The sequence below is a fragment of the Ammospiza caudacuta genome, chromosome 17 (genome assembly GCF_027887145.1).
Source record: "Ammospiza caudacuta isolate bAmmCau1 chromosome 17, bAmmCau1.pri, whole genome shotgun sequence".
NCBI lineage: Eukaryota > Metazoa > Chordata > Aves > Passeriformes > Passerellidae > Ammospiza > Ammospiza caudacuta.
The window spans coordinates 3,333,837-3,360,923 of NC_080609.1; the positions used below are offsets into that span (position 1 = coordinate 3,333,837).

Consider the following 27,087-nt stretch of genomic DNA (forward strand, 5'->3'; position numbering starts at 1 on the left):
TGCTCTGAATCATCACCTGCTCCCTCCCCCTCGCTGCTGCCACACCACGCTCAGGGCTTGGTGGTTATTTTTGAGAGGTGTATCTGCTCAGAGCCCTGCTGCTCTTCAAGCAGAGGCAGAGAGGGGAAATCTCCATGGCTGAAGGTGCTCCCAGCTCCAGCTGTGCTACAGACACTGTGCTGTGGCCTCTGCACCAGCCCCAAAGTCATCTCCAGGCTCTGGAGATGAACTCCTGAGCCCCAGGGGATGTCTGATCGCAGCAGCAATGCACACACAGTGTCTCAAGGCCTGTGTCTGGCATCTTTCCTCCCCTCCACGTGCCCTGCAGGGTGTTCTGGGTCCATGTGAACACCTCCATGCTGGTCAGAGGCTCTGCAATGGGGTCTCTCCCCACAGACAGCCTTGCCTTTGTCCAGCCCACCCCTGAGGGGAACATGGGCGCTGTGGGGGCTCTGGTGCAGCCTCACCAACATTAACACTCCTTTCCTTGGTCACACCAACATTAACACTCCTTTCCTTGGTCACACCAACATTAACACTCCTTTTCCTGGTCACACCAAAGGTAACACTCCTGTCCTTGGTCACACCAATATTAACACTCCTGTCCTTGGTCACACAAAGGTAACACTCCTTTCCTTGGTCACACCTCCTCTAGGGACAAAGCACAGACGCAGCTGGACCAGCCAAACCTGGCAGAGCTTCTGGTCCATGGTGCAAAGCCCCAAGGTGCTTGGAGCTTCTGTTCCTGCTCCCTCCCAGGGGCCCATGTGGGGTTTGTTTCTCCCACCAGAAGCACAAGAGGGACCTGGCAGTGTCACAGGGGTGGGTCCCTCACACACCTGGGTCTCCCATAGAGACAAGGGGCATGTCCCAGTTCCTGAGGAGCCTTTGCAGGGCTGGGAGGTGCTGCTGGGCAGGGTCTGAGCTCACTGCTCTTCCCTTCAGGATGGAACCTGGCTGAGCCCCTGGTGCCAGTGGTGCCAGAGGTCCAGGAGCCCTGGGCAGTGATGGTGATCCCCAGCAAAGCCTTTTTCTCCATACTGAGAGCTCTGACTCATCACCCCCCAGGCAGTGGCCTGGTCAATGAAGACACCATCAATTAAAGGAGCTCAGTGAGCAATTCACAGCTAAACGTTCACCCTGTGATGTGTTCTCGTCTCTAACAGGCCTGGAAGGCTCAATTAAGCCTTTGCAGTCCCAGGGTCTGTCTCTGGTCCATGCTGCACTGCCAGGATGGATGAGAGAGGCTCTTGCCGCAGGGATGGAAGGGATTTTGCTGCAGGTGTTCCCTGCAGGGATAAAGGGATTTTGCTGCAGGTGTTCCCTGCAGGGATAAAGGGATTTTGCTGCAGGTGTTCCCTGCAGCCCTCCCTGCAGCCCTGAAACGGGGCCTTTTGATGGGGGAAACCTGCTCCAGCACCAGAGAGGGTTTGATGTGTCCTCTGCTGCTCCTTCACAAAGCAGAGACATCTCACCAGGAGGATAAAGCAGCAGTAGGGATAATGCAGGGAGGGCTGTGAGTTCTTTCTGGTTCCAGGAGCTCCAGGTGCAGCTCTGGGAGCACAGGGGCTGCTGGAGGCTGTCCTGGGGCTGGAGGAGCCCCCAGCTCCCACAGGAGCTGTCTGAAGGGTAAGGGCTGGCCAAAGCCAAGCTCCATAACCCCTGCAGACTCCCAGGTGTGTCCAGGATGGGACCAGCTCATTCCAGAGCCCTGCCTGAGGTGTCCATCCTGCACATCCCAGCTTTGCCCAGCCAGGACCCAGCAGGGACAGTGTCCCCCTGGCAGCCACGGGAGCAGGGAGGCAGCTTTGTGTCCGCCCTGCCCTGCCTGTGTCCCCAGGGAGATGGGATAAGGGGACAGGAGGGCAGGAGGCTGCCCAGCCAAACTATGAGTGGCACCTGCAAGCCCCAGGGAGAGAATTCGGGATTTTCTTGGCAAGAATTTGGCATTAACACTTTGGTTTTTGCTTAGTGCAATCCAAAGGTCCAGCCCAGGAGAAAATCCTTTCCTCTAAGGATGTTCAGACAACACTGATGTGCTCTTCCAGCAGCTCCAACCCCACTGTTCCTATGAACCACCATCCCTGAGTGTCCCTGCCCAAAACTCAGCAGTGCTGGGAGCCACAAGGGCTGTGCTGGCAGGTCCCCACCATGGTCACAGCCAGTCCTCTGCCACACAGCTGCTGTGCTTTCCTCCTGTCTGTCCCAAGATTCCTGACACCAACCCCAGAGAACACAGGCCTAGATGTAGCTCCTGCTCATCTCTGCCTCTAATTATGTGCAGCCTCTAATTATGTGCATTCAGTGTCACCCCTGGCAGTCCAACACCACCAGAGGAATCTGGGATGGAGGGACAGCCCTGAGGTGGCCACAGCAGGGAGCATTTACTGCCTCCAGCCCTTCCTGCTGCCCCAGACAGCCCCACCACCCTCAGGAACCTGCTGGGGACCAGGCCAGGAGCTGTCCCAGCAGCAGCAGAGCTGCACCAGGGGACACCCAAACCTGTGTTTGTCCCCTGCAGGGCTCGTGGGCAGGTTCAGCAGTGTGGGGAGAGGGGGTGGTTGGCAGCTCCAGGGGGATTTCCCAGCTCCCAGCACAGCCCTGGGCACCCGACCTGCTGCCTCTAGGGCTGGGCTGGGGTTACACCAAAGGGCTGGGCAAGAGCTCCTGCATGGTGCAGCACCCACAGATGGAAAACATGGAAAATTGACTGAGCCACAGCATTTAGATCAGGTTAAAAGCTTCTTACATGACCTTTGCATGGTCATGCCCAGGTGGGAAGTGCCCAGCCCAGCTCACTCCATCCCCAAACACACCAAAACCTCAGCCTGGCCATCTCCATATCCCTGTGCCCCCATGGGAATGAAAACATTTCCCAGGCCAGCAGCTCCAGCTGTTCCCTGAGCTGAGCGAATCCCGAAGCCAGGATGCAGGCTGCCACCTTTTGGCAGGATGGGAGAGACTTCACATCGTTAACTTCTGCTAATTAAACGAGGTGATAAAATACCTTCTGCATTATTACTCAATTAGGAGGCTTGCAGACTGGCAAGTAACTCAGATATCTAATTTACATATTAAATTTTAAACTTAAATTTAAAGTTTAATATGTTTAATAATTTTAAACTTAGATTTAAAGTTTAATACATTTTCTACTTAAATTTTTTGGTCTTGGTTTAATACCAGGAAAATTGATTGGCAAATTAAATGTATTTTATGTCAAATTTAATCTCTTCCAGGTTTGAGTTTTGGATTTTTGTTTCCTTGTGCCCCAACCCCTATAACAGGGCCCAGACACAGCAGGGTTAAATACAAGGTGAGGGAACATGAATGCCAGCAGTGCCAATCCCAAATCTCACCAGAAAAAAAGGAAAAATCAATCTATAAGTGACTCCAAACACCTAAAAATGAAGCTAATTTTGGAGAGCAGGTCCCTTGCAGGGCACTGCTGCACCTCACAAGCTGCAGAGTGAAGGCTGATGCATTTCCTCAGCTGGCCGTGCCCTGAGGATGCTTCACCACAGCAGTGCAAGCAGCTGATTAAACAGCAGATGCTCCCAGCAAACAGCTCCTGCCCTTCCCAGCCACGGGATCTCAGGATATCAGCAGGGAAACTGCTGCCAGCCCATCCCCGTGCCCCCCACAGCCCAGGGATGCAGGGATGCTGACAGATGTGGTACCCAGCCAGCCTTCCTGGGCTTGCAGAGCACCCCAGAGCAGCTGCAAGCTCTGCAGGAAGAAATTTCTGTGCAACATGAACAACCCGAGTGGGAGGTGTCCCCTGGCTCCCCTGTCTGGCTTTGGGTAACTCTTCCATGTGGTGGCCAAACGCTGAGTGAGGGTGACACCCCAGGGGTGACAGCAGCCAGCCTGTCCCCAGCAGCAACCCCACATTTATGGCCACACAGTGCCCAAAAGGGCCTAAATAACAGCAGGGTTGTGTCTGATGCCCTGAGGCAGCCCAGGGTGCCCAGCTGGGTGCAGGGCTGAGCTCCAGCCCCCCAGATTGCTCCTGGGACACCCCCAGGGCCCTGCCCCTCTCTTTGGTGCAGTTGTGCCACAGGTGAGTGTGTCACTAATATCTTCCTATTCTGTTTGTGGTACATCTTGGGGTTTATTTTGGATTATTTTGAAGTTAATTAGCTCAGCAGATGACATTAAGAGGAGAAAGCCTCCCCAAGGCTCTGGGCAGGCAGGAGAGCCCGGCTGAGGCTCCTTTGTGCCCGGGCAGGCAGAGCAGGCAAAGGGGACAGGATCTGTGACAAGTGCCAGCTTCCCTGTGGGGTGCCGCCCTCATCTCCATCACTCTGGGCTCCACTTCGTCCTGCCAGCCTGGTGGCCGTGCCATACCGTGCTGTGCCACGCGGTGCCGTGCCAGGGACTTCTGCCCATCACTCCCTGCCCTGCTGCCTTGGCCCAGTGACTCTTTTTCACATGGCCATCACAGCACGAGCTCTGCAGCAGTTTGTCCCCACTCGGGAGAGCCAAGTGACAATTCTCCCTCTCCCCACACCCCTCCAAGCCCCTACCTTGGCCTCGGGCCCCTTGCCCGGCTCGCTGTGTCAGCAGGGCAGTGGCGAGAGCATCCTCATGGCCCGGGAGGATGCAGCCCCTCCGTGTCCCGCTCAGCTCCTTGTCCCCAGCGTTTTCTCCTCCTGGACGATGCTGAAGAAGAGGCAGAAGCCACCCTGCCCGCTGGTGTCCCCCGATGCCACCGGGGCCGGGGGATGCTCGGGCAGCACCTGGGCAAGGTGGGTCCGCCTTGCCCCGCCGCTTCCAGCCCGGTGGTTTCTGTCTCTTTCCGTTCTCTCCGCGCCCCTTCCTGCCCTGGGTCTCGCAGATCTTCCTTCCTGTCAGTGTGGGGCTGCCGGCTATGCAAATGGGGCTGAGGGATCGCCAAAAACCCGCCCGAGCCCCGCAGCCACACTGGGGCTGCCCCATGGGATGCTCCGTGCAGGGACACTTCCCCCGCTGCCGACTCTTTGTCCCAAAAGCCACAAACCCGCCCCAAATAACACCCAGAGTGCTGCCAATTCACTTGGAGCGAAACCGAGAGCTCGCCCCGGCCTTGGAGAGCCGAGGGTTTTGCTGCACAGCCCCAGCCCTGGCCAGGAGCGATGGGAATGTCCCAGGGGAGAGGCTGGAATGGCAGCAGCTCTGCCCTTGGGAATAATCCCAGGAGTAAATGAAAGTTGTGCTTTGAAAGAGTGGGATAAAAGGGTAGGAATAGCCTGCCTTTCCTCCAAAGCCGTTCGCCTGACCTTGCCAAATGCTTCCTGGAGTGGGATTTGTCTGGGAAGAGCTGGATCCCATCCGAGCCAGGAGCCAGAGCTACCAGAGCAGCAGCACCAGCGGGATCTCCCTTCCCCACTCTCCATTCCCTGCCCTCCAGGTGGGCTCGGTGATGATTTCCCATTATTATTCCACAAAACCCTCCATTTGTAAATCCTATAAAAAATTTCCCTGGCATTCAGACCAATGGTGGCTGATGGAGCTGGTGGGGTCAGGGCGGCCTCGTGGCCACGGAGCTGTGTTTGGGGAGTGTGAAAAATGCATATTTTATGATTGGCTTTTCGCAAATATTAAAATTAATATTATATGTGTTGTTTTAGAAAGTAATGCTGCATTAATTCTCTTAAGCAGTGTGTTAAATATAGTTTTAGGTTATAAAAATTGTTAAAATAGAAACTGTGCTATGTAGGATATTTTTTTTAAAGAAAGGACTCGCAGCGAGATAGCAGCCACGGGACTTCAAAATCTTTCAGAGAAAAATAATTTATTGCCCTCTTATCAGAAGAAATGAACTTCTTCCTGCCTCAAAGGCGCTGTCAGGATTTAGAGGAAGAAGTTGAGGGTGACCAGACAGAATCCTGTGTTTGAATGGAATTTATGCATCATGTATGAGGTGTATGAATATGCAACAGGCTGTTGTTTATAAGGGTTAATCCTTTGTTAACGCGGGTCCTTTTTCAGGCTCCTGCTGCCCAGAAAAGGTACCCAGACATCCATAACTCTTTGTTTCAATTGTTCTCATATTGTCCTAATTCAAATTGTCCAAATTATTATTACTGTAATTGTATTGCTATTTTTATAACCATTTTATTACTATTAAACTTTTAAAATTTTAAGAACAAGTGATTGGCGTTTTTCACCGGGAGGAGAGGTGGGGGCAAGCAGGAATTGGGACCTCCAGCACCACTTCGGGCCAGTCTCGCTCTGTGCCCACCCCGGGCTGTGCCCTGTAAAGGGTTAAAACCTTTTCTGTGGTCTGTTGGTAATTTCCCCGTCTGGAGGAGGGTTTCAAGAGGAGCTGGCGCCTGGTAATTCCCAGCAGCCAATCTGTAGCTGAAATCCCTCACATCCAAAATGACTGCGCAGAAACCCCGGTCAGGGCTGGACCTCCTCCTTCTTTCACAATTCATCATTGATCTGAATTACACATCTGAAATATCTCTTTGCCACTCTGTGTTAGACATGCTTCACGGATTTTCTGGGTCATTTACCAGACTCAACCCCAAATTTCTCAATGTATTTATTCACTAAACCCAACCTACAGAGTTCCCGGCAGTGTGGGTTTGCCCGCAGCCCCTCCGGAGCTGGCAGGAGAGGAGAGGAAAGGGCCGGGGTGACTCTGTTTGTTGATTCGAGCGGTTGCTTGGCACAGGGTGCTCGGGGACAGCTCCTCGGCTCACACCTGCCCACAGTCACCTGCCTGGGGACAATAAACAGTCCCAGCTCCAGAGGGAACAGCAGGACCAGCCTGGGGAACAGCCCGGCCTCCACAGCAAGGAAACCTCACTAGTCTGGGATGCTCGAGGGGGACCCGAGGAGGAAGGGACACAACTCCCGGTCACCTCCCAGAGGGTGACGCCGTGGGTTTTGGGTTTTAAGCGGGTTTCCTGAGCAAGGAGCAGGCGGCTGGGCCAAGGGATGGGACGGGATTGGGGATGGGGATGTGATTAAGGATCGGGGATGGGGGCGGAGCCTCATGCAGACGATGGGCGTGGTCTGCCGCTGGTGGGCGTGGTCTGACTGTGATGGACATCTGAGCCCCGCCCGGACGGGCGTGGCCGAGCGCAGTCGGGTGAAGCCGAACACAATCGGGTCACGCCGAACAGACGGACGCACGCAGCTCCAGTGAAGCCGGACGGAGCCGAACGGAGCCGGGAGGAGCCAACTGGACCCGAACCGAGCCGGGCAGAGCCGATTGGAGCCGAGGTGAGGAGCCGTGTGAGGGAAGACGCGCCCGCTGCCCCGCGGGACCGGCGATGGCCCCGCAGCCGCCTCGCTCTCTCCCCGCTCCCTGCTCTTTGGGACCGGCGATGGCTCCTCAGCCGCCCCGCTCCATGCCCGCCCGCTGCCCCCCGGGACCCGCGATGGCTCCTCAGCCGCCCCGCTCCCGCCCTCCTCCCTCTCTCCCTCCCTCCCGGGACCGGTGCGACCTCGCTGCTTCTCGCCCTGCCAGAGCCCCGGCACCGCCCGCGCTGCTGCATGGCCGGGAAGAAGCTGATCGTGGTGTTCGGGGCCACCGGTGAGTGCGCGGGAGAGGCCCGGGCTGTGCCCTGAGGCCGTCGGGGAGGGCCGGAGGTGCCGGTGATGCCCGAGCGGCCGGGGTGGGTGAGGAGGGTGAGCGGTGCGGGCAGCGAGCGGGGCTCGGCGCTTGCGGCGGTCGGGCCGCTCCGTCCCAGCGCATCCCGGAGCCCCGGGGCCCGCCCTGACCGGCTGCTCCCGGCTGCAGGGGCCCAGGGCGGCGGCGTGGCCCGGGCGCTGCTGGACGATGGGAGCTTCAAGGTGCGCGCCGTGACGCGGAGCCCCAGGAAGAAGGAGGCGGAGGAGCTGAGGCGCAGGGGAGCCGAGCTGGTGAAGGCAGATCAGGACGATGAGGCGTCGCTGGAGCGGGCCTTGGCCGGTGCCTACGGAGCCTTTATTGTCACCAACTTCTGGGAGCACTGCAGCAAGGAGAAGGAAATCGAGCAGGTACCTGCCCTGACATTAACTGGGACCATGTGCAGAATCATCTGGCAGTGGGGACAAAGTGGGGACAGCTCCTGGAGCATCCGTGGCAGCTTTGATGACTTGAGTAGCCAGTCCAGAAGACCCCAAGGCCTCCCAAACAACAGGTCCCCGTTCTTGCAAAGCCAGGACTTGTTCTCTGGTCCCTCACAGTTGCATGGCTTCAGGGTCTGATGCCTTCAGAAGCTGATAAATTTGTTATGGAGAGCATTTCCCGGGAGCTGGACTAGCAGGAGTGAGAACACTTGGCTCCTCAGAGCCTTCAGTGGCAGAGCTGGGACAGTCACTGCCTGCAGACCTGTAGTTCTCTGTGCTTGCAGCTTTGGGGCCAAAACCCTGCAGTATCAGAGATCCCAAGGGTGTTGCTCACGCCAGTACAGATACTGCAAGGTGGCAGAGTGGCCATGCCTGGATGGCAGCAAACAAAAGATAAGATATTTTAGGGCAGGTATGTTAGCCAGGCAGGTTCTTTATGCTGGTGCTTGCGTGTTTGGTGGAGCAGCAAGCTCCAAAGCTGGAGGGTGTGTGGTCTTTCTGAAGTAGGACGGGGTAAGGAGAGAATTCAGCTCCACCTGGATGACTCACTCCCAGCTGAGGGCTGGTGGGAGTTGGATCCTCCCCAGAGGGAAGGGGGGTGATGGGGGTGTCCCATTCCCCTCTTCATGGCTGGTTTCCCCTTGGCCCAGGGACGGCGTCTGGCTGATCTGTCCAAGCGCCAGGGCCTGCAGCACGTGGTGTTCAGTGGGCTGGAGAACGTGCAGCAGCTGACAGGGGGCCGGCTGGAGGTGCTGCACTTCGATGGCAAAGGCGTGGTGGAGGAGCACTTCCAGAAAATCGGGGTTCCCACCACCATCATCCGCCTGCCCTTCTACTTTGAGAACTTCCTCTCCATCTTCAAGCCACAGAAGGCCCCGCAGGGAGACGCCCTTGTGCTGGGTAAGCTGTGGGTCACTGTGCTGTGACTGTCCCGCTGTGCCAGGGACAGACTGCCAGGGCTCTGGGCTGCTAGGGTGAAGAGGCCTCTCCCAGCTTGACCACAGGAAGCTGCATGATGGTCTTCAGACCTCTTTGGTGGCCTGCAGGAAATCCCCAGGATGCTGGGCCTGTTTGTGGTGCTGAGGGCTGTTCTGCAGATGCCAGAGCAGCTCTGAACACACACCCCAAGTACCTGCATTTGGGATGGTGGAGGTTGTGGTGCAACTCATGGTGCTGCTCTGCTGTCAAGGTCTCTTAGCTCAGCCCTGCTGTCCTGCCTTGCCATGCTCTCATCCCTCCCTCACCTCATATCCAGAGACTGAAAACTGCTGTACCTGCTCAGAGCTGGGCTGCACTGCAGCTGGGATCAATCTCTCCACACAGAGCTGCCCATGGGGGACACCCCCATGGATGGGATGGCTGTGGAGGACCTTGGGCCCGTTGTACTTTCCCTGCTGAAGTCCCCAGGGGAGTACATTGGCCAGGTGATAGGACTCAGCACGGGCAAGCTCACCGAGGCAGAGTATGCTGCCATCCTCTCCCAGCAGACGGGCAAGACTGTGACAGCCAGCAAGGTAGGAAGTGTCCCTTGGTGTGGGTGATGTTCCTGAGGGACTCACAGCCCAGCAGTGACACTGCCCTGTTGGTATTGTCACTGAGCACACAGATGTACCTGGGCACGTCTGGGCCTGGCTCTGAGGGATAACCGGGCTGGGAGATATCCAGGGGAGCCAGGGATGGGCACTTACACAACAGGTTTCTGCTGGGTGCCCTTCCCTTCAGCAGGGCTTCCCCCAGGGCTTTGCTGTGTCACCATTACAAGAGACCTGGCCTCTGTGCTGTGTCACTGTTAACAACACCCTGACCACTCCCTGCCCCTTCGTGACTTATTTGTAATCTTTGTTTGCAGTTCAGTTGTGCCTCAGGCACCCAATACAATGGAAGAGGGGTGTGGTAAAGTGCATTTCATTAGAAACAAAGCCCCTCCAATGCTCTCTGCAGGTTGTGCCCTCTCAGAAGTGCAGTGAACCAAACCCTTTGATTCAGGCAGGATGTTTTGGGGTGCCAGGTGCCAACCTGAGTTGCCTCCTGGACCACCCAGTTTCTGGAACCCCTCAGCCACAGCTCTGGTGTGAGGAAGGGCTCCCTCATAGCTGCTCCAGCCCCTGGCCAGCTGTGCCAGAGCTGGGGGTGGCCCTAGGCTGGCTGGGCTGTTCCTTTGCCCAACCCCAAAGTGCCCTGCAGAGCCCTCCGCACCAGGGGCAATGCTGTGACAGGCTGCTGTAACAGAACCCTCATCACATCCCCTCACAGGCTGAGGGGAAGCCCAGCAGGCTGAGACAGTTTTTGCCCCAATTCTGTTGGCAGATCTCCCCTGAGGAGTACGAGAAGCGGGACTTCCCTGGGGCCAAGGAGCTGGCTGCCATGTTCCGTTTCTACGCCCTGAGGCCCGACCGCAGCGTGGCCCTGACCATGAAGCTGAACCCCAGGGCCCGAACCTTCCAGCAGTGGGTGGGGGACAACAAGAACGCCTTCTGAGCCTCCCCTCCCTCCTCTGCCTCCCTGCTTTCTGCAGCAGCTAGGGCACCCGGCTGAGGTGAGGTGTGCTGCCTTCCCAGCAGTGCCTTGGGGAGAGGCTGATCTGCCCCAGCTGGCAGAGCTCAGCCCATTGCTGGTCCATTGTGTGCTCCTGCAGTGTGGTTGGGGCTATTTAGGCAGCTAGAACAAGAGGAAGGGCTGCACAGCACAGGCAGAGGGGTGGCAGAAGTGCTGCCTTTGCAGTCTGTGCGCAGGGAGGTGTTGCTTTAGTCATTGTGGGTGTTTTAGGGTGGTGGGGGCTTGTTTTTCCAGGATCACCTCCTTTCCCAGGCAGCTCTGAGCATTTGGCACCACGTGGGAAGCTGAAGGTGTGTACCCAAAGGCAGTGCCTTTGGGGCAGGTATCCGTTGCTGCAGGCTCCTAAGCAAACAGCAGACAGGGATTTCTCCATGGATCTGGTCTGGGCCCTGCAGGTGAGCCACTGGAGAGATGGAGGCTTAGTGTCACCCCAGAAGGAGGGACTGCAGTGACTTCCTGTGAGTGTAACAGAAAAGCTGAGCCTGATTCCTCATCACACAGCCCTGGCCCTGGTCCTTGGGCTCCTGGAGCTAATTTCAGTCACTGTCCCAAGGAGCTGAGATAAAACTCAGCTTCTTCTAGACTGTCCAAGGTTCAGTGGAAAAGCCCCTTCCCCCTCATGTGCCTAAAGTACTGCTCAGATAGGGCAGCTTTGTGTTTAAAGTCAATCCCAGCCCCTAGCAATGCTTGAGCCATCCAACCCTGTCCCCTCCTTGTCCCAGAGACCTTCATTCCTGTTGAGGGGAGGGAAAGGGGGTGACAGAGCAGGTGGAAGAGCAGACAAGGCAGCAAGGCACAGCACGTGTTAAATATCTTTATGAAGTCCATCTTATTTACATGGGTACAGAATCACTTTACAGAAGTTTAATCAGGAGGCAACGCGTGCTTTATTTCAGCAAATTAAGAAGGGCAAGACTACAGCATGTCCCTGCTGAACTGGTGTTGAACTGATTAGTATGTGGCTGATGGTACCTGCACAGTATCACAAACACAGCAGGCTACAGTAACCATGGAATACTCACTGCAAGAGCTCAGCTCCATGTGGAAGGAGTGATCCACCTCACTTGCACTCTCACACAAGTAAAACAACGATGCTTTGACCAATCCTTTACGCTACGGGTGTTGCACTAAAGTAATAAAAGATTTTTGTCCCCAACTGGCAAAGGGCTCAGTGATCGACTTGTACCAGTCCAGAAGCAACAGCAGTTGTGTGGTAACTTTGTTATTTGGGGGATACACTGGAGGCAAAGTGCAGATTCCATCACTGCTCTGTGCAGGCAATCAGCAGGATAGAGAAAGCCCAGGGCTGTGAGGGAGCCAGGCCAGCTGGGCTCAGACAACACCCAGCCACAGGGAGATTCCACTTGGAGCTGTGCAGGGCAGCAGGGCTGTCATGAAGTCAAGGTTAGACCTTCCTGATCCACCAAGTCTCCTGGAGAGTTCACCAAGTACACCTGGCATTCCAAAGGGCACCTGAGTGAGCAGCTGGTGGGCTTGGCCTCCATACAGCAAACTGCTGCTCTGTGCTGGACTATTTATTTCACATTTCCTCTGGTTTGGATTCTAAATAATACTTCAACTTTAGCTTTTACCAAATAAGCTTCCAGCAGCAGTAGGGTTGTGGAGCAGCCTCCAGAGAGCCACACTTCTGCTAAGCTGGTTTTTTCCTTCACTGCCATTTATTGGGACAGTGGGTGGGGTTTGTGTTGGTGCCTCGGTGGTCCATGGCCTCTCCAGCTGGGATTCTTGCTGTGCTGCTGACTGACATCCTGTGTTCTCCAGAGCCTGGCTGCCAAAAAGATTCACCCCCAACTGCACGGATGACCTGCTGCTGCTGGCTCCTAGTTCCCAGTAGAACGCTTTCCTGCAGTGGAAGTGAGAGGAAGGTTACAATTTCCTGGCTGTATCAGCACACAGCACACTCTGGGAGCACCTCCCCTCCTGGCCTGCTGTCACACTGTCACCCCTACAGCACAGCCAGTTTGAAGCCTGCAAAGATGCACAGCTGAGCCCCTGGAATCCCAGACTGTGTGTGCCATAGATGATTCCAAGCCTTGGTGCCCCCTCATAAGAGGTCAGCACCAGGTGAAGCACCTGAGCTGCACTGCAGTGATGCATGGTGGGCTTTGCTGTGCTCTGTGACAAAGGCTGGCTCCTCCTGGTGCTGTAAGCCCATGGCAGGGGTGGGTGAGTCCAGCCCCAGTGTGCCAGCACCAGCTCTGCAGCCCAGATTTGTGTGGCAGAATCCGGTCCCAGTGGGACCAGCTCAAGGGAACAAGCTCAGTGCTTGGAACTGGGGACAGCTCCAGCAGCAGAGCTGCAGGGGAGGCCAGCCACCTCCCCAAGCATGCACCCAGCATCTGTGCTGCTCTTTGCTGCAGCAACAACGCACTTTAATCCCTGGCTTGTTGCTCCAGGTCCCAGGGGACAGCTAGGGCTGGAAGGCCTGAGGCTAAGTGAGAAGCAACGCTGTGCTATTGTGCTTCCACCTCCCAAGAAGTGCTCAGTGTGGGGGAAAGACAACAGTGAAACACAAGAGACCTCGTACCTCGGATGGGGTGTCAGGAGGTAAACATTTTCTTAAGTTTGGAAAGGAATCCCTCCTTGTTCTCCTGAGCCTCAGGCCTATCCCCGCCTGCGTCAGCGCTAGCCGTGGCCCTGCCACCTGGACACAAACAGCAAAGGGCTGCAGTCAGACACATCTCCCAGCAGGACCAGGGGGCTCTTTTGGACAGGGAATGGCCAGGAGAAAGCAGCTGCTTGTGCTGCTCCCTCCTGTCCAGGGCTGCACCTGGCAGCGAGACACAGGACTGGAGCCCTTGCAGTGGAAGCACTGGAGAGCCTGGATCCCAACAACACAACTTTGAAACAGGTGCTGAGCTGCTCCCTTCCCCTCTCCCCAGCCCTCCAACTGGCAAGGGGATTCTCGTGCTGCACAATTGAGTCAGGCACGCCACAGGCTCTGGAAACAAGTACTGGAACTGAGAGTCTGCCACTAAAAACAAATGGTGAACTCAATCACAGCCAGCCAGGACTTTCCAGGGTTAAAAGATCTATGCTGGTGGTCCCTGAAACAGGTTCTGCCTATTTCAAGGTTGTGTCCTTGCAAAGCAGTGCAAAACCACCCCAGGAGCCTGATTTGAGTCACTGCAAGCAATGCTCACACAGTATCAAGCAGAAAATTAACTCATGTGGAACGAAAAAGACTGCAAGTATTTCAGACTGTCTAGATAAGGAATGTTAAAATTGTCCTGTATGAACAGGTCCTGAGAATTTGTTTGTCCCTCTGAAGTGGCTATAAATGAGAACAAAGGAGACCTGTTTGCTAATCTGCTTTTTTCTACAGTAAAACCATCAACAACAAGATCTAAACGCCCCCTTGAGCTTTCTTTGTGCACAGAGAACTCGGAGCCTGGTGCTCCCCAGCCTCCCCGGGCTCGGACTGATGCAATGGGATGAAATCCCGAGGCAGGACACGCCTCCCTCAGCACAGCCCGACTCTACACTGCAACCTACTGGCGTTGTTTTAACTCACCTTGCTGCTTCATCATGGTAAAAACTGGCAGGTTTGCTATTTAAAAAATTAGCTTGAAGAGGTTATTTTTCCTCTTTGGCACACAAATGCCTTTAAAAAGCTGGAATGGAAATTTAGTGCTCAGAGCTCTCTGCCCTTTCCCCAGGTAATATAGGAAAGACATATTTTCTGTATGTATAATTACTATAAAACAGAACACTGGGAAGTATTTGGCAGATCCTGCACTTAAGCCTATACTCCTCACAGTAGAGCAGATCCTGGGATCATTCAGCAGCTCCAAAAGACTCTCACCTTTCCCTAGTCATAAATGCCCTGTTGGGTTTCAAACCAAAACCAAAATCCAACAGGCTTTAAGAAGTTCATTGTTTCAATTAAGCAAAGAAAAAACTGCTTTCCAGTAGCCAAAGCTCATTCTTTACTATGTTACCATGTGTACCTCATCCCTGAAACTTAGAACACACTTGCTGAATCCCAGTTTTCCATCTGGAGCTGGAGAGCAGCTTCACAAAGCTCCCAGCTGCTTTCACCCCTCCACCATGCTGGACCCTGTCCACTGATCAGAGCTGCCACTGCCACCAGTGGACACTCCCAGCCCAGGTTTCCCCACACACCCAGAGCTCAGCCCAACAGAAACCCCTGTCAGCATTCCAGAAGCAGCCCTGCTGTGCTCACAAGCACACTGGATTGGGATCACACAGGAAATTTGCCTGAAGCACATTTGCTTTCCTGCCTCAAGGCAAGTCCTGGCACAGGGGAAGCAGGGAGCAGGAAGCATTCATCAGCACAGCTTGTCTGCACCCTGGAGTACTCAGAGCCTGCTCTCTGTTCACACATTTGCCCAGTAAGTACTGGAACAGAGCTTCCTGGGAAGAGGCTGCCTCCCTGCTGAGTGCTACAGCCTGTTAATATCACAGCAGAACTGCTTCTGTTAACCAGGCTGTGCTGCCACAGACCTGAAAGTGCCCCTGGTTCACCCTGCTGTCCAGGGAACACTGTGCACTCCCACAGCAGCTGCCCAGGAAGGAGCAGCAGTGTCCCTGCTCACTCACCTGAGGCTGTGTTGGTGACCCCGTTCACGGTGCCCTCCACGTCGGTCTCGTCCTCGGCGTAGCTCATCATTAAGGCTCGCTGGCGATCCGTCAGCCTCCTGTGGCACCAGGACACGGGCTCAGGGATGGCCTGGGCCCCCACAGCCTCCCAAACCCCCCCAGCAGCACCCACAGGGGGCAGGAACTGGAGCACATTGTGTATGAATACACCAGGAATCCATGTGCTCTTTAAATAAGCCATCTGTAAGGAATGATCTCCAGTGGAAGAGGGGACATAGGACCCACTGCATTTCACCTCATGAAATTTACACAACTTTTACACAACATTTTTTTGTGAAAAGTTCTTAAGGCTTCACAGGAACTTGTTTTAGCTCTACTTACTGAGGAACTTTTATCTTTATGTGGATGTAGTGGTCTCCGTAGCCATAGCTGTTGATCTTGGGAATGCCTTTCCCACTCATTCGAATCCTCTGGTCTGGCTGGATGCCAGGGGGTATCTATAAACACAAAGGTGTCACATTTATTACTCTAATTAGATAATAATTACACAGCTATAAAAATTATCTGCTTCTCCAACAAGCTCTAAAGTAGGATAGGAGAGTTCTCATATGCATTGGACACATCCCAAAGCTAAGCCAGTAAGGATGGAAAAGCTTTTGTAGGAATCAGTAAAGAACCTCACACAGCTTGTAGCCCTGTAGTTTGGGGTTTGTCCAGCAATCCCTTTCTTTCCCTGTCCCTACACAGCAAAGAAGCTGTGACCAGGGTGACCAGGCAGGTCACAAACTACCCAAGGCTCAATCCTGAAGGAGTCTGAAAGGGAACACTGGCAGACTTGGGATGTTTTGCCCACCTTTGCTGTGCCCCAGTGCTCCATGCCCAGAGCAGTGGCACTCACCGTGATGTTGATTGTCTCATACAAGCCCTGACACCGGGCAGTGCCTCCCAGCACAGCCTGGGCTATGGAGATGGGGAGATCCGAGTGGATATCGGCTCCGTTTCGTCGGAACACAGAGCTCTTCTGAACCTGCAGGGCAGCACAGTTCCAAAGAGCAGTGAGCACACCATGTTCTCCTGCTAAACTGCTCCCAATAGTCTCAGGAAAAAGTATACCATCCCAAACTGCATGGTTAAGAACTGTGAGTTAATATTTGGTGTCCCAGTAAAACACAGATCTCAACATAACTGAATTAGCCAAAGGATTGGAAGGATCCCTGCTTCCTGCCTCAGGAACTCCCTCCCTAATCCTGCTGTTAGTTTATCTATGTCACTAAGTCAGCACTCTGAACAGGGGAAAGCCAAAGGTGAGAAGGAAATTAGGCACCTTTCCAGTGGCCTCACAATCTAGAAGAGAATTAAACCCTCCTGCACCATGAAAGAGGTGATGAAAAAAATTTTCTCCTCAACAGGGATGTGTGTGGCAGGAGAAGACACCCAGCAACAGCACAGGTGCACAGCAGCCCTGAAGGTGGATCTGCAGAGGGACACTTCACCAGGCAGCCTCCTGCAGCACCTCCCACAGCTCTCCTCAGCTCTGCCACCCCTGCCAGCAGGAAGCTTCCTCACATTTCCAAGTCAAAAATTGGAGGCATGAAAAGCCTACTCTGCATTTTGATTCACACTACCCTAAGGGCCTGATCCTGGAACAAGCAGCGACTTCATGAACAGATTCAAAGTTACCCTCCTTGCTACAATGCAGATCTCCTGCTGTCTGTGTCACAAAGTTCACAGGGATCATGTTACCTCAGCTGTTCCAAAGGATCACTGGCTCTTCCTCCTCTGCCCATTCTGCAGGCCTTTCCCAGGCAGTTGAGAAGGGAACAACCAACTTACATCATAAACCAGCTTGGGATACATACCCTGAACGTAATGAAAATTTCTTTCTTCCCCACAGGCATCCGAACTGTCTGCCCGTCCTCAACACCTGCAATCAGAACAGGAGGGAATGTGACCTTGGGTTATGACATGGATGCCTACAACTCTTGCCAATCCCAAGAGCTGGCCACCACAGCCCAAAGCAGGAGGGGTCAGCACATGTTTATACTTCTGAGGTGATCCCCATGCCCCCAACACATTTGTTACTTCAGTATCTACAGAATTTTGTATAGAAATGCATTGGATTAAGGAACACTGCAGCCTCCACAAGCTGTAGGAAAATTACAGGCTGCTCACCAAGGGTGGTCTCAAAGAATCAAGTCTTAGTCCCACCACTGAATTCTCCCCTCTGGTGAGGAAGGCAATCAGCACACCCATGGCAAGAAAACCTTTGGAGATTCATTCTTCAAAACCTGCCTAGGATCACCCAGGCAAGAACCAAAGCTGAGGATGGGCAGAGCATGGCCAGAAGGTCCATCTCATCACTGGCCCATTTCATTGCCGAGCTCTCGACTTGCTTTGCTTTAAAAAAGGTCTTACACTGCTCCCCAGTTTGCACCTAGCAGTGGCAGTAAATAACTAGAGCTCTTTAAGAGAGAGCAGCAGACAGGTACACCACTGACCAGCTGGCACAGGAACCATCACTGTCTTCTTCTGCTTGGTCTGCCCCGTGCCCCGGCACACGACGCAGGGCGTGGTGATGATGGAGCCGCGGCCGCCGCAGCGCCGGCACGTGGAGCGCATCACGAACGGGCCCGTGTTCATCGTCTCCTGGGGAGCACAAACACACCTTGGGAAATGAGGAGTGCTCACATGGGGCTTGTCACACAGCACCTCTGAGCCCTGATCACACACACAGCCTGTCAGGACACAGATACCCTTCAGACACTGGCTCTGAAATCCGCTCGCCATCACATGCTGATTTCCACTGAACAGCACCACTACTCCCAGTGTCAGGTGGTGAGGGCAAGGGAAACACAGAAACACCCTCAAAGTCTAGGCTTTGATGTACAAGGAGGAACAAAGCTCCTTACAGTGCTACAAATGTCTGTGTTCTGATGAATCCAAGGACAATCCATTTACATGGATTACTGCCAGTGTCCAAGGAAACCTCATGGTGACTAAGCCCTGGACTGAAGCACTGAAGCACACAAGGAATCAGCTGCGTGGTAACCAAAGCCTGCAGCTCCATCATTACCTGCATCTTCTTATTTTATGATTACCCTTGGGTTTTCACCACCTTCCTCCACCCCTCAAATCAAAAGATACCCATTTATTGCCTGAGGAGAGCTACATGATATTCATACATATACATTACATTCAGAGTACATACATATACATTACATTCAGAGTTACATTATATTCATATGGTTTGTGGGATGTGCAGCAGCAGAAATTCCAGCCTGAAGGCTCATGCTTTCAGCAGGGCACAGCACTTTAACACAAAGAAAATCTTCCTAGCGCCTATTAGCATCAAGCTGACATGAACTCAGCTTTGCCTGAGATAAGCTGATGAGTGTGGTGAGAATTTTTCCTCATGGAATGAAGGGACTCTCCCCAAGGAGGGAAAGCACAGAGCTGGTGTCTGCTCAGCACTTACCATGCCCGTGCCATTGCAGTAGTGACAGCGCTGAGCTTTGGTGCCAGGTTCATGTCCTTTGCCATCACAGCGCACACAGGAGTCCTGGATGTTCACCACAATCTCCTTGTTGACACCTTTTGCAGCTTGGGTGAATGTCAAATCCATGATGTACTGCACAGGAAACATGGATATAGAGCCATGACTGAGGTGTGATAGAGTCTTAAAGAGACTGAGAACAGTTCAGGCTAAATACCAAACATTTAAATGCTTAAAACAAGAATTCTCAGTAAAGATGACTGATCAAAAGAAGAAATTCTGCTTATATGAAAAATGTAATTTTTAGTAAAACCAGGAGTACCAAACACCAAACATTTCTGAAGACAACACATGAACCATCAACACTTAAAGGAGCATTTAGCTGCAACACAAAGAACAAGACAGATTTTATGGTGTGCCTCACTGCAACATGAAGCTAATTAAGTTGCAAAATTAAGCCAATTAAGCAGCCAAACATATTGCTGGAAGGCCTGGTTTATAGTTACAAGGTATTTTGTGGGTTTTAGCATTACAGATCAAAGCAGACATAGGTAAATAAGCTGCAGCAGACACTGTGCCTCTGCAGCAATGGAACTGCTTGGCAGTACTGGGTGGTGTCAGCAAACACCAGAGAAGTAGGTCTGAAAAAAATATTCTGAAAAAGCCCAGAAAAAATATTCTGTCTGGAGCTGTGGGGTGTGTTCCTGCACAGCTGAGCAAAACTATGAGACTGTGCCCATGCCATGGGACACTCACACACTGACATCCCCAGAAGTAACTCCTTGCTGAAGCTCCCAGAGCGCTCTGTGACAGAAGCTGCAGAGAGACACTACTTTGAGTTTCTCATTCCTAAATAAAGGCACCTCCTACCTCCTGTGGCTGGTCAAAAACACTCTGAAAATCGCCAAAAGGGGATCCTGAGAATTCCCCAAAGATCTTCCTGAAGAGCTCCTCGGGGTCGATGGAGGGGCCGCTGCTCCAGTACTGCCGTCCCGCACCGGCCCCGGCCCCGGCGGCGCCGGCCTCGAAGCTCGCGGTGCCGTAGGCATCGTACTGCTTCCTCTTCACCTCGTCACTCAGCACCTGCGGGCAAGAACGGGCACTGCAGGAGCCAGGAGAATCCCTGGCTCCGGGCTCACACCCTCCATCAAGGTCTCAGCCCGCTCTCAGCACCATGGGAGTGAGGGACAAGCTGCTGCTTCCCTGGTGATTCCAGGCTCATCGGCCGAAAAATGACAAGATCTTGCGAATTTATAAAAAGCAGAAATCATTTCTATTAAACAGCTGATCATTGTTATACCAGCTGGATTCAAAAACCAGGGCTTAGGGAGCACAGTGAAAGTCCCTCTGCCTCAAAAACCTGCTGACAGGTTTTTTCTTTGATTATTTAAACTGACAATAATTCCATGGAAGTGACATCCATGCCAGTCACTGCTAAGGAAGGGGAAAACTGAAAAAGCACAAAGCAGCTAAATCAGATACTTGGACCAAGGAATTTCTTGGAACAGAGGTGCCCTAGATATAAGTGCATCAAAAACCAGCCATGGTTTTACAGGAAATGTTTGCCCTCGTCCACGCTCTAGTCTTTCCTCCTTCTCATCACAATAAAATCCTGCTATTACCTCGTAGGCTTCTGCCAGCTGAGAGAACTTCTCCTTCGCTTTGGGGTCGTCCTTGTTTGTGTCAGGGTGGTATTTCTTTGCCAACTAAAAAGCAAAAACCAACTCTTAGGGACAGGCAGGAGTTATTTACTTAAGCATATCTCACATGCCAGGATAAAACACACCAGGCACAGCCCGGCATTCACTAGATGGATTCCCGGGAACTAAAACCCTTCATTTTCATTTATCAACCCAAAATAAGGAACTACAGGAGCTGCTGCTGATCTCCTGAGCAATCCCAGATCCTTCTGGAAGGAGACAAGCAATGACAGCACAGGCAGACCATGCTTTGGAAGCGATCCCCAAGGCCATGTGCTGAGCTTCCCCAGTGCCTCCTCCCGTTGTCTGCAGCGGTTCCGAGCACGGGGCTGGATTTGTTCCGTGCCCCGGCGGAGGGGCAGCGCTGGGGCCCCGCCGCACCTGGTAATAGGCCTTCTTGATCTCCTTCTGCGTGGCGGTGCGGGGCACCCCCAGCACCTGGTAATAATCCTCCTTGGAGCGGGCCGCGCTGCTGTGGAAGGCGGCGGAGGCAACGGCGGCAGCGTGTTTCGTCCCTGCGGGAGAGGAGAGAGAGGAGCCGCCGTGAGGGGAGGGCCGGGCCGGCTGGAGGAAGGGACACGGCCGGGGGAAAAGACTCGCGCCCCACCGTCCCGTCCCGGCCCTCCCGGCCCCGGCGCGCTCACCGGCGGCGCAGAGCCCGGCACGGAGCAGCAGGAGGCGGCGCGGGGCGCGGGCGGGCGGGGCGCGGAGCCCGCGGAGCAGCAGCAGCAGCGGCGGCCGCGCGTTCCCCGCCCCGCGCCCCGCGGCCGTCCCGACCCAGCGCGACGCGCTCCCGGCCGCCATCTTGGCCCGCGCGCGGCGCTGCGCCTGCGCACCCTTCGGCGGGGACGGGCCGCGCATGCGCACGGGGCCGCGGCCGCGCCATGGTTACGCATGCGCGGGCCTCGGTGGGGCCGCGGGGATGGCGGCGGGCGGGGGGGGAGCGGAGCGGTGGCGGGGCCCGGGAGCACCGGGCAGGGAGCGCGCGGGGACACGGCCGGGACAGGCGGGCACTGCCCCGTGACAGCCTCGTGCGGGGGGTGCGAACCCTGCCCTCTGCTCAGCCCTTCAGGGCCGCTCTTCCTCTCCCCTAGCGGGTGACATATCTCCCCGGATGGAATAAAGGCTCTGAAAGCGCAGCGGGTGCAGTGCCACACGCCCACGCTCCCCCGGCACAGCAGCCTGGCACGGCACCCACGGCAGGCAACACAGCAGCTTTCCTCTGCAGAGGGGGAGCACGATTCGTGCCAGGCGCGTCTCTCTCCCGCCCTCGGCACCGGGGCTGGCGCCTCCGAGCGCTGCTCAGTACAGGCTCGGGGCTGCGTCGCGGGGGAGGCCCCGCCGGGCTGAGCGGGGACGGGGCCGTGCCGCTCCCGCTGCCCACACGGGCCCTGTCCCCGCTGTCCCAGCCTGGGTCAAAGCGGGGCAGGAGGCCTGGCCTCCAGCGGCGTGGGTCACACCCGGGCTCCACAGGGCTCAGCGGGCTCAGATCCAGCGCTCCCTCCTCCTCCTCCCTCCCCGCAGCCGTGAGCACACGAAGGTCTCTGTTCACCGCCGGCTGCCGGCCGAGGAGGAGGCGATCACGCCGGGCCCACGGCACTGCAAACCTCCCGCTGGCCGCGTCTCCCCGGCCAGAGCCCGACGGAACCGCTGCCCCTGTGAGGGAGGAGAGCTGGGTGCCAGCCGAGCCTCGGGGGAAGGGGCCGGGATCCCCGGACCGCGGCTCAGTCACCCCAGGGCTGGCTGCGACGCCGAGGTTGGAGGCTCTGGCGGGGGTCCGAGGAGCCGGGGCTGGGGTCTGTGCCCCGCTCACGGTGACAGAAGGACACACGGACAGACGGACACACGTGGGGAGTCCGGCGGGGCCGGGCCAGGGGCGGGGCTCGGTCCGGGGCGGGGCTCGGGGCGGGCGGAGTGGCGGGGCCGGGCCGGGCCGAGCCGGGCAGGGCTGGGCACGGCTCGGAGCGGTACAGCCGGAGCACCATGAACCGCTTCAAGGCGTCCAAGTTCCGGCACACCGAGGCGCGGCTGCCCCGCAGGGAGGTGAGCGCTGCGGGACCCGCCGCTACCGGGGGATGGCGGGGGCGGTGGGGCCGGGGCTGCGGGCGGGCAGGGACAGGGACTGCCACGGGCACGGGGCAGGGCCGGCCCCGCCCCGCGGCACCGGCAGGGCGCGGTCCGGGCCCCGCGGCATCCCCGGTGCGGCGGGGCCGTGCCCGGGGCTCCCGGCCGCGGTGCGGGTGCGCTGCCCGCGCGGCCCCTCCTTGGCACCCGGTGCTGCTCATGCCGGTGTCGGCGGAGGATCCCGGCCCCGGGGCGCTCCGCAGGTGAGGCTGGAGGGGAACCCCAGCCCTGTCCTGGGCCGGTGCAGTCCCCCTGCCTGGCATGGGATACCCGTCCTGCGGTGCCTGCTGCCCTCCTGCCGCTGGGCACGGCTGGCACACGGTGCATCCCCGGTTCTTGCTGCCCGCTGCCGTTCGGTATCTCGCCCTCCTGGTCTGTGCCAGCCGGGGAACCACGCACCGAGTGTGAAACGCTGGGCCTCACTCCTGCCATCCTGCTGTGCCACCCCGCTGCTGTGCCACCCCGCTTCCGTAGGCACGGAGGAAGGGCAGGGCCCCTCGGGTGCTGCTGAGCCCCATCTCCCTGGCCATGAGCTGTGGAGCTCGGCACCGCTGGGGCCAGGCAGCTCTGGGAGTCTTGTGGGCAGCACAGAGCCGTGTGGTGCCCAGCTCTGGCCTCTGCTCCATGAATAACCAGCCCCAGTCATGCCAAGTGTCACAATCCATCCTGGCACAGTGTTGGCAGTGCGTAGTCCTGCCCTGCTGTCCCCCAAACCACAGAGCTGGGCCAGGGCAATCTCTAAGGTCCCTGTCCCTACAGATTTGGCAGGGCAGGGGCAGGGCTGGGTGAGTCACATGGGGGGCATTACCAGCACACACAGCCCTTTTGGGGGCTCCCCGAGCTGGGTACCCTGCACCCAGCACCCCCTCAGCACCGTGGCCATGAGTGAGGCTGCTGCTGCTCCCAGCCCTTGGGTGTGCACACACTCCCTCTCTGTAACTTCCCAGCCAAGCTGTCCTTGCACGCACCCATGACCTGTGCTCACACGCCTCTACAAATCCTGCAAGCACCCAAAACATCTTCTGAGCTTCAGATGTGGGAGGGGACACGGTGCCCCCATGCCCATGGCGTGCCAGCCGCAGTGTGGCTCTGGTCACTGAAATCTCTGTGGGATGAATGTTTGTGAATTCCAGGGTTCAGATACATCAGTGGCAGTGGGGAGTGTGGCTGTGCAGGACATGGCATCCTGCAGGCAGGGACATCCCATCATTGCTGTCCTGGTGCTGGTTCCATGGTGGAGGAGCTCCAAGGGGCAGCGTGGCCTCACTGTGCAGGATCTGCTCTGCAAGGCCTTTCCAAAAGGCTTTTCCCATTCAGGCATGAAACATGTCCTTGGAAGTGAGGCCACGCACTCCCCGTAGGGCAGCAGGTGGAGGAGGAACTCTTGTCACCAAGCCCATCTCAGGTGTCACAGCGGGAAGCTGTGCTGTGTCCCCAGCTGAGCAGCTGTTTATGGAGGCACAAGAGACACCCGACCTGGCTGGATCAGGAAGCACAGTGTAAACATCAGGGATCACATCTGATGCTGCTCTTCAGGCAGCATTTGCAGGGTTCTGCTGCCAGATGGCCCTTGAGAGCTCACAGTTTGTTCCAGGGATGTAGCCAGGATGGTTTCATGTGCTCTCCTGGCCGTGCTGCCACGCTGCAGGGAGGATCACTGCCTTGAGGGCTGCTGCCTGTGTCTGGGGAAACTGTGGGGTCAGCATGGACCAGCTCTGTGAAACCTCACTGCAGGGATCCTGCAGGCACCCCTGGCTGCTGGAGGCCACATGGGGCTGGTGTCACATCTGGGGACCCAGTGCAGGGTGATGGGATGCAGATAGCGAGGCCCTTATTCCAGGGTCCTGCTCATGCTCCTGCCCTGTTCCCCATTCCCAGTGCACCCCCTGCCCAAATGCTGGGTGTGGGGACAGAAACCGGCCTTTGGCAGGAGAAGGGTTAACAGGTCTGCACAGCTGTCAAGGGAGGAAGTGCTGCAGGAGCCAGTGCTCCCTGTCAGGCCTCAAACGGAAGTTGTGCAAGCAGAGGAAACCTGGGGCTCGTGATTTCCCTTCCCTACCCAGGTATCTGCTCAGTTTGTGGGGTATCCACTGCTCTGGACACCCACTGCAGCTCCAGGGGTGGCTGTGGGCACACAGGCCTGTGCCAGCCATAAACCACCTGCCATTGCCACTGTCAAGGGTTGGACTTGGCCCTGGGAGTGCCAGGGAGCTCGTGGCCCCTTGAGGTGGGGTGTCTGTGTCGCCTGGAGTGGGGCTGGCTGTCCCAGGGCCCCACGAGTGCAGTGCTCAGCCCTGGGACACACTGCAGAGTGGGAGTTTGGTTTTGGGGCTGTAATGCAGCTCCTTGGCTGTGTGTCTGTGTGGGAAGTGTGCTGCTGGAGGTGTTTATTGGCCCCAGTCAGCCACAGCTTGACCCTGTGGTGCTTCACAGCCCAAGAGCTTTCATCCCATCTGGATTCTCTGGCACCAATTTATTGCAAAGACCTCTGACTGCTTCCCACAGTGGGACAGCCCAGAGATGGCACAGTCTGGGAGCTGGGGTGCTCCTGTGTCCCACTCTGCAGCCCCAGTGAGGGGCTGGGCTCTGTGGCAGGAGCAGCCACATTGGCCTGGGACGCCCCAGAGGGTCAGGATAATCCCACAGTCTCCATCTCTCCATGGGCATGGCAGCTCCTCTGGGGCTGGGGGCTCTGCCCATGCTGTGCCAATGCTCCTGCAGCCCTGCCATAACAAACAGCCCCTGATAAGGTTTTTCCCTCTGTATTCCAGGCCTGGATCAGTGGTATCCGAGCGGGCTCTGTCCCCTCCTGTGGCAGCCATGTCAAGGCCAGCTGCCGCTGGATCGCCTTCAGCGCCGAGGCCGCCGGTGAGGCACAGGGGTCCCAGCACTGCCTGGGGGGTGGGATGGGTTTGTCCCAGGGGTCTGGGTGGTGGGTGAGTCCCCCCAGCCCCAGGGACACCAGGGTGAGTGGAGGAGGCTTTCCCTGAGATCCCCCAAAGTGCTGGCAGTCCCACACCTCGTGGCTGGCAGTGCAAAGCTGGGTGCCCCTTGTGTGTCCCAGGCTGGGGGGATTCCTGACCTGCTCCTGTGCCCTCTCCTGCAGGTGTGCTGGGCATTGTGCCCCTGGAGTGCCAGGATGGGGGCAAGAGGACCATATCTCAGCTCTGCTGCCACTCAGGTGGGTGTCAGTGCCACCTCCACAGGATGTGCTTAGCCCCGGGGGCTGAGTCCAAGCCTGGCAGGCTGTGGTGGGCTGTCTGCCAGGCAAGGGACATGGGGACCTGCCAGGGACCATCACCTGAGGGCAGGGTGACACCAGGAGGGGCTCTGCCAGGCTGGAATCAATCCATATTCATTCATCTCTCAGGCTGCAGTGAGGCCTGAACATGTAGCTCTTCCTCTCACCCTTCCAGCACAGCCTTCCCACATTACTCATAGCACACCCTGAAATTCCCAGTACACCCAGTGCCAGGCTGGAGCTGGCATCACTGGGGCATCACTGCCTCCAGTGGCAGGAGGAACAGGCTGGACCAGAGCTCTGATGTGGGCAGTGAGTGTGGCAGAGAAGAGGCAGTGGCAGCATCACTGTGGCAGAGGAGCAGGGCTGTGAAACACTCTGGTGGGCATAGGGAGGGGTGGTGCCACCTCAGGGTGCCCACCTCAAGGTGCTGGAGCAGCAGTGGCAACCTGAGGGGCACTGAGCACCCATTTCCTCAGAATTACACCAGAGCAGCAAGATGGAGGCTGGTTCCAGCACTGCCTCCCTGTGTGTGAGCCTTGGCACCAGGAGGGTGCCCAGCCCGTGCCACCCCAGCCCCTGGCACCGGGAGCTCCCTCGGGCTGGAAGAGCAGGCAGTGTGAGTTCTTCTGCTCCCTGGAGAGGCCAGAAGGGCGCACGGGAGGCAGCGCCATCCCACGGCTTCCTAATGGGATCAGCAGGAGCCCTTTGAAGCGGCTGTGCCGGGGCACCGCCTCCTCCCGTGGCACGAATGGATTTTCTCTCCTGCCGGGTGGATGCAGCCGAGCGAGCTGCCTGCTCTTCATGCCTCCGGGGCCTGTCTCCTGGAAGCAGAAAAGTACACAGTGACCTACTTTTCTGAGCGTGCCAAATGCATCCGAGGGGCTGCTGCTGCTGGTGCTGGTGCCAGCCCTCCTCCCGCCGGGCCGGAGCATCCCTGCCGCTGGCATGCCAGCCCGGGGTGACAAAGGAGCCTTGTCACCAGCGTGGCTCCAGCAGGACATGGCACAGACACCCTGGGGCTGTCCCTGCTGTGCCCTGTGGGGGTGTCATGGCACAGACACCCTGGGGCTGTCCCTGCTGTGCCCTGTGCCCTGTGGGGGTGTCAGTGCATGGATCAGACAGGGGGATGCCCCTCCAGGGTTCCTACCCCTGCCAAAGGGGTGCAAGGCCCTGAGGGACAGAGTGGAGGGGGTCAGGCACTCACAGCAAAGCAGAGCTGCTCCAAAACGCCTTGAAGGGGCTGAAGCTGCCCCCCACTGCTGAGTGTGTAGGGAAGGAATCAGGCTGGGAAGAGCAGAGGGGCAGACACACTGTCTGCAGAGGAAGGTGGGGACAAACCT

General features: G+C 56.7%; 3 protein-coding genes across 3 annotated transcripts in view; 2 read left to right on the top strand and 1 right to left on the bottom strand.

Moving 5' to 3' along the window:
- Nucleotides 1–7,076: 7,076 nt before the first annotated feature.
- Nucleotides 7,077–11,772, top strand: NMRAL1 (NmrA like redox sensor 1). The gene is made up of 6 exons (XM_058815670.1): nt 7,077–7,215; nt 7,463–7,528; nt 7,736–7,974; nt 8,697–8,946; nt 9,370–9,560; nt 10,354–11,772. The coding sequence occupies exons 2-6, from the start codon at nt 7,489–7,491 to the stop codon at nt 10,522–10,524; spliced, it is 891 nt and encodes a 296-aa protein (XP_058671653.1). The 5' UTR covers nt 7,077–7,215; nt 7,463–7,488; the 3' UTR covers nt 10,525–11,772.
- On the bottom strand, nt 11,389–21,240 carry DNAJA3 (DnaJ heat shock protein family (Hsp40) member A3). The gene is made up of 11 exons (XM_058816289.1): nt 21,024–21,240; nt 20,761–20,894; nt 20,302–20,385; nt 19,550–19,762; nt 18,662–18,814; nt 17,685–17,832; nt 17,046–17,110; nt 16,085–16,213; nt 15,568–15,683; nt 15,187–15,284; nt 11,389–12,466 (listed from the first exon to the last, which is right to left on the bottom strand). The coding sequence occupies exons 1-11, from the start codon at nt 21,238–21,240 to the stop codon at nt 12,444–12,446; spliced, it is 1,380 nt and encodes a 459-aa protein (XP_058672272.1). The 3' UTR covers nt 11,389–12,443.
- A 1,086-nt stretch (nt 21,241–22,326) lies between these two features.
- LOC131565135 (mitochondrial import inner membrane translocase subunit TIM16-like) overlaps nt 22,327–27,087 on the top strand; it is a 37,215-nt gene continuing 32,454 nt past the window's right edge. The window contains exons 1-3 of the mRNA XM_058815841.1: nt 22,327–22,422; nt 25,275–25,371; nt 25,610–25,684. Of these exons, the coding sequence (XP_058671824.1) occupies nt 22,363–22,422; nt 25,275–25,371; nt 25,610–25,684 (232 nt within the window). The 5' untranslated portion in view covers nt 22,327–22,362. The remainder of the gene's footprint in view (nt 22,423–25,274; nt 25,372–25,609; nt 25,685–27,087) is intronic.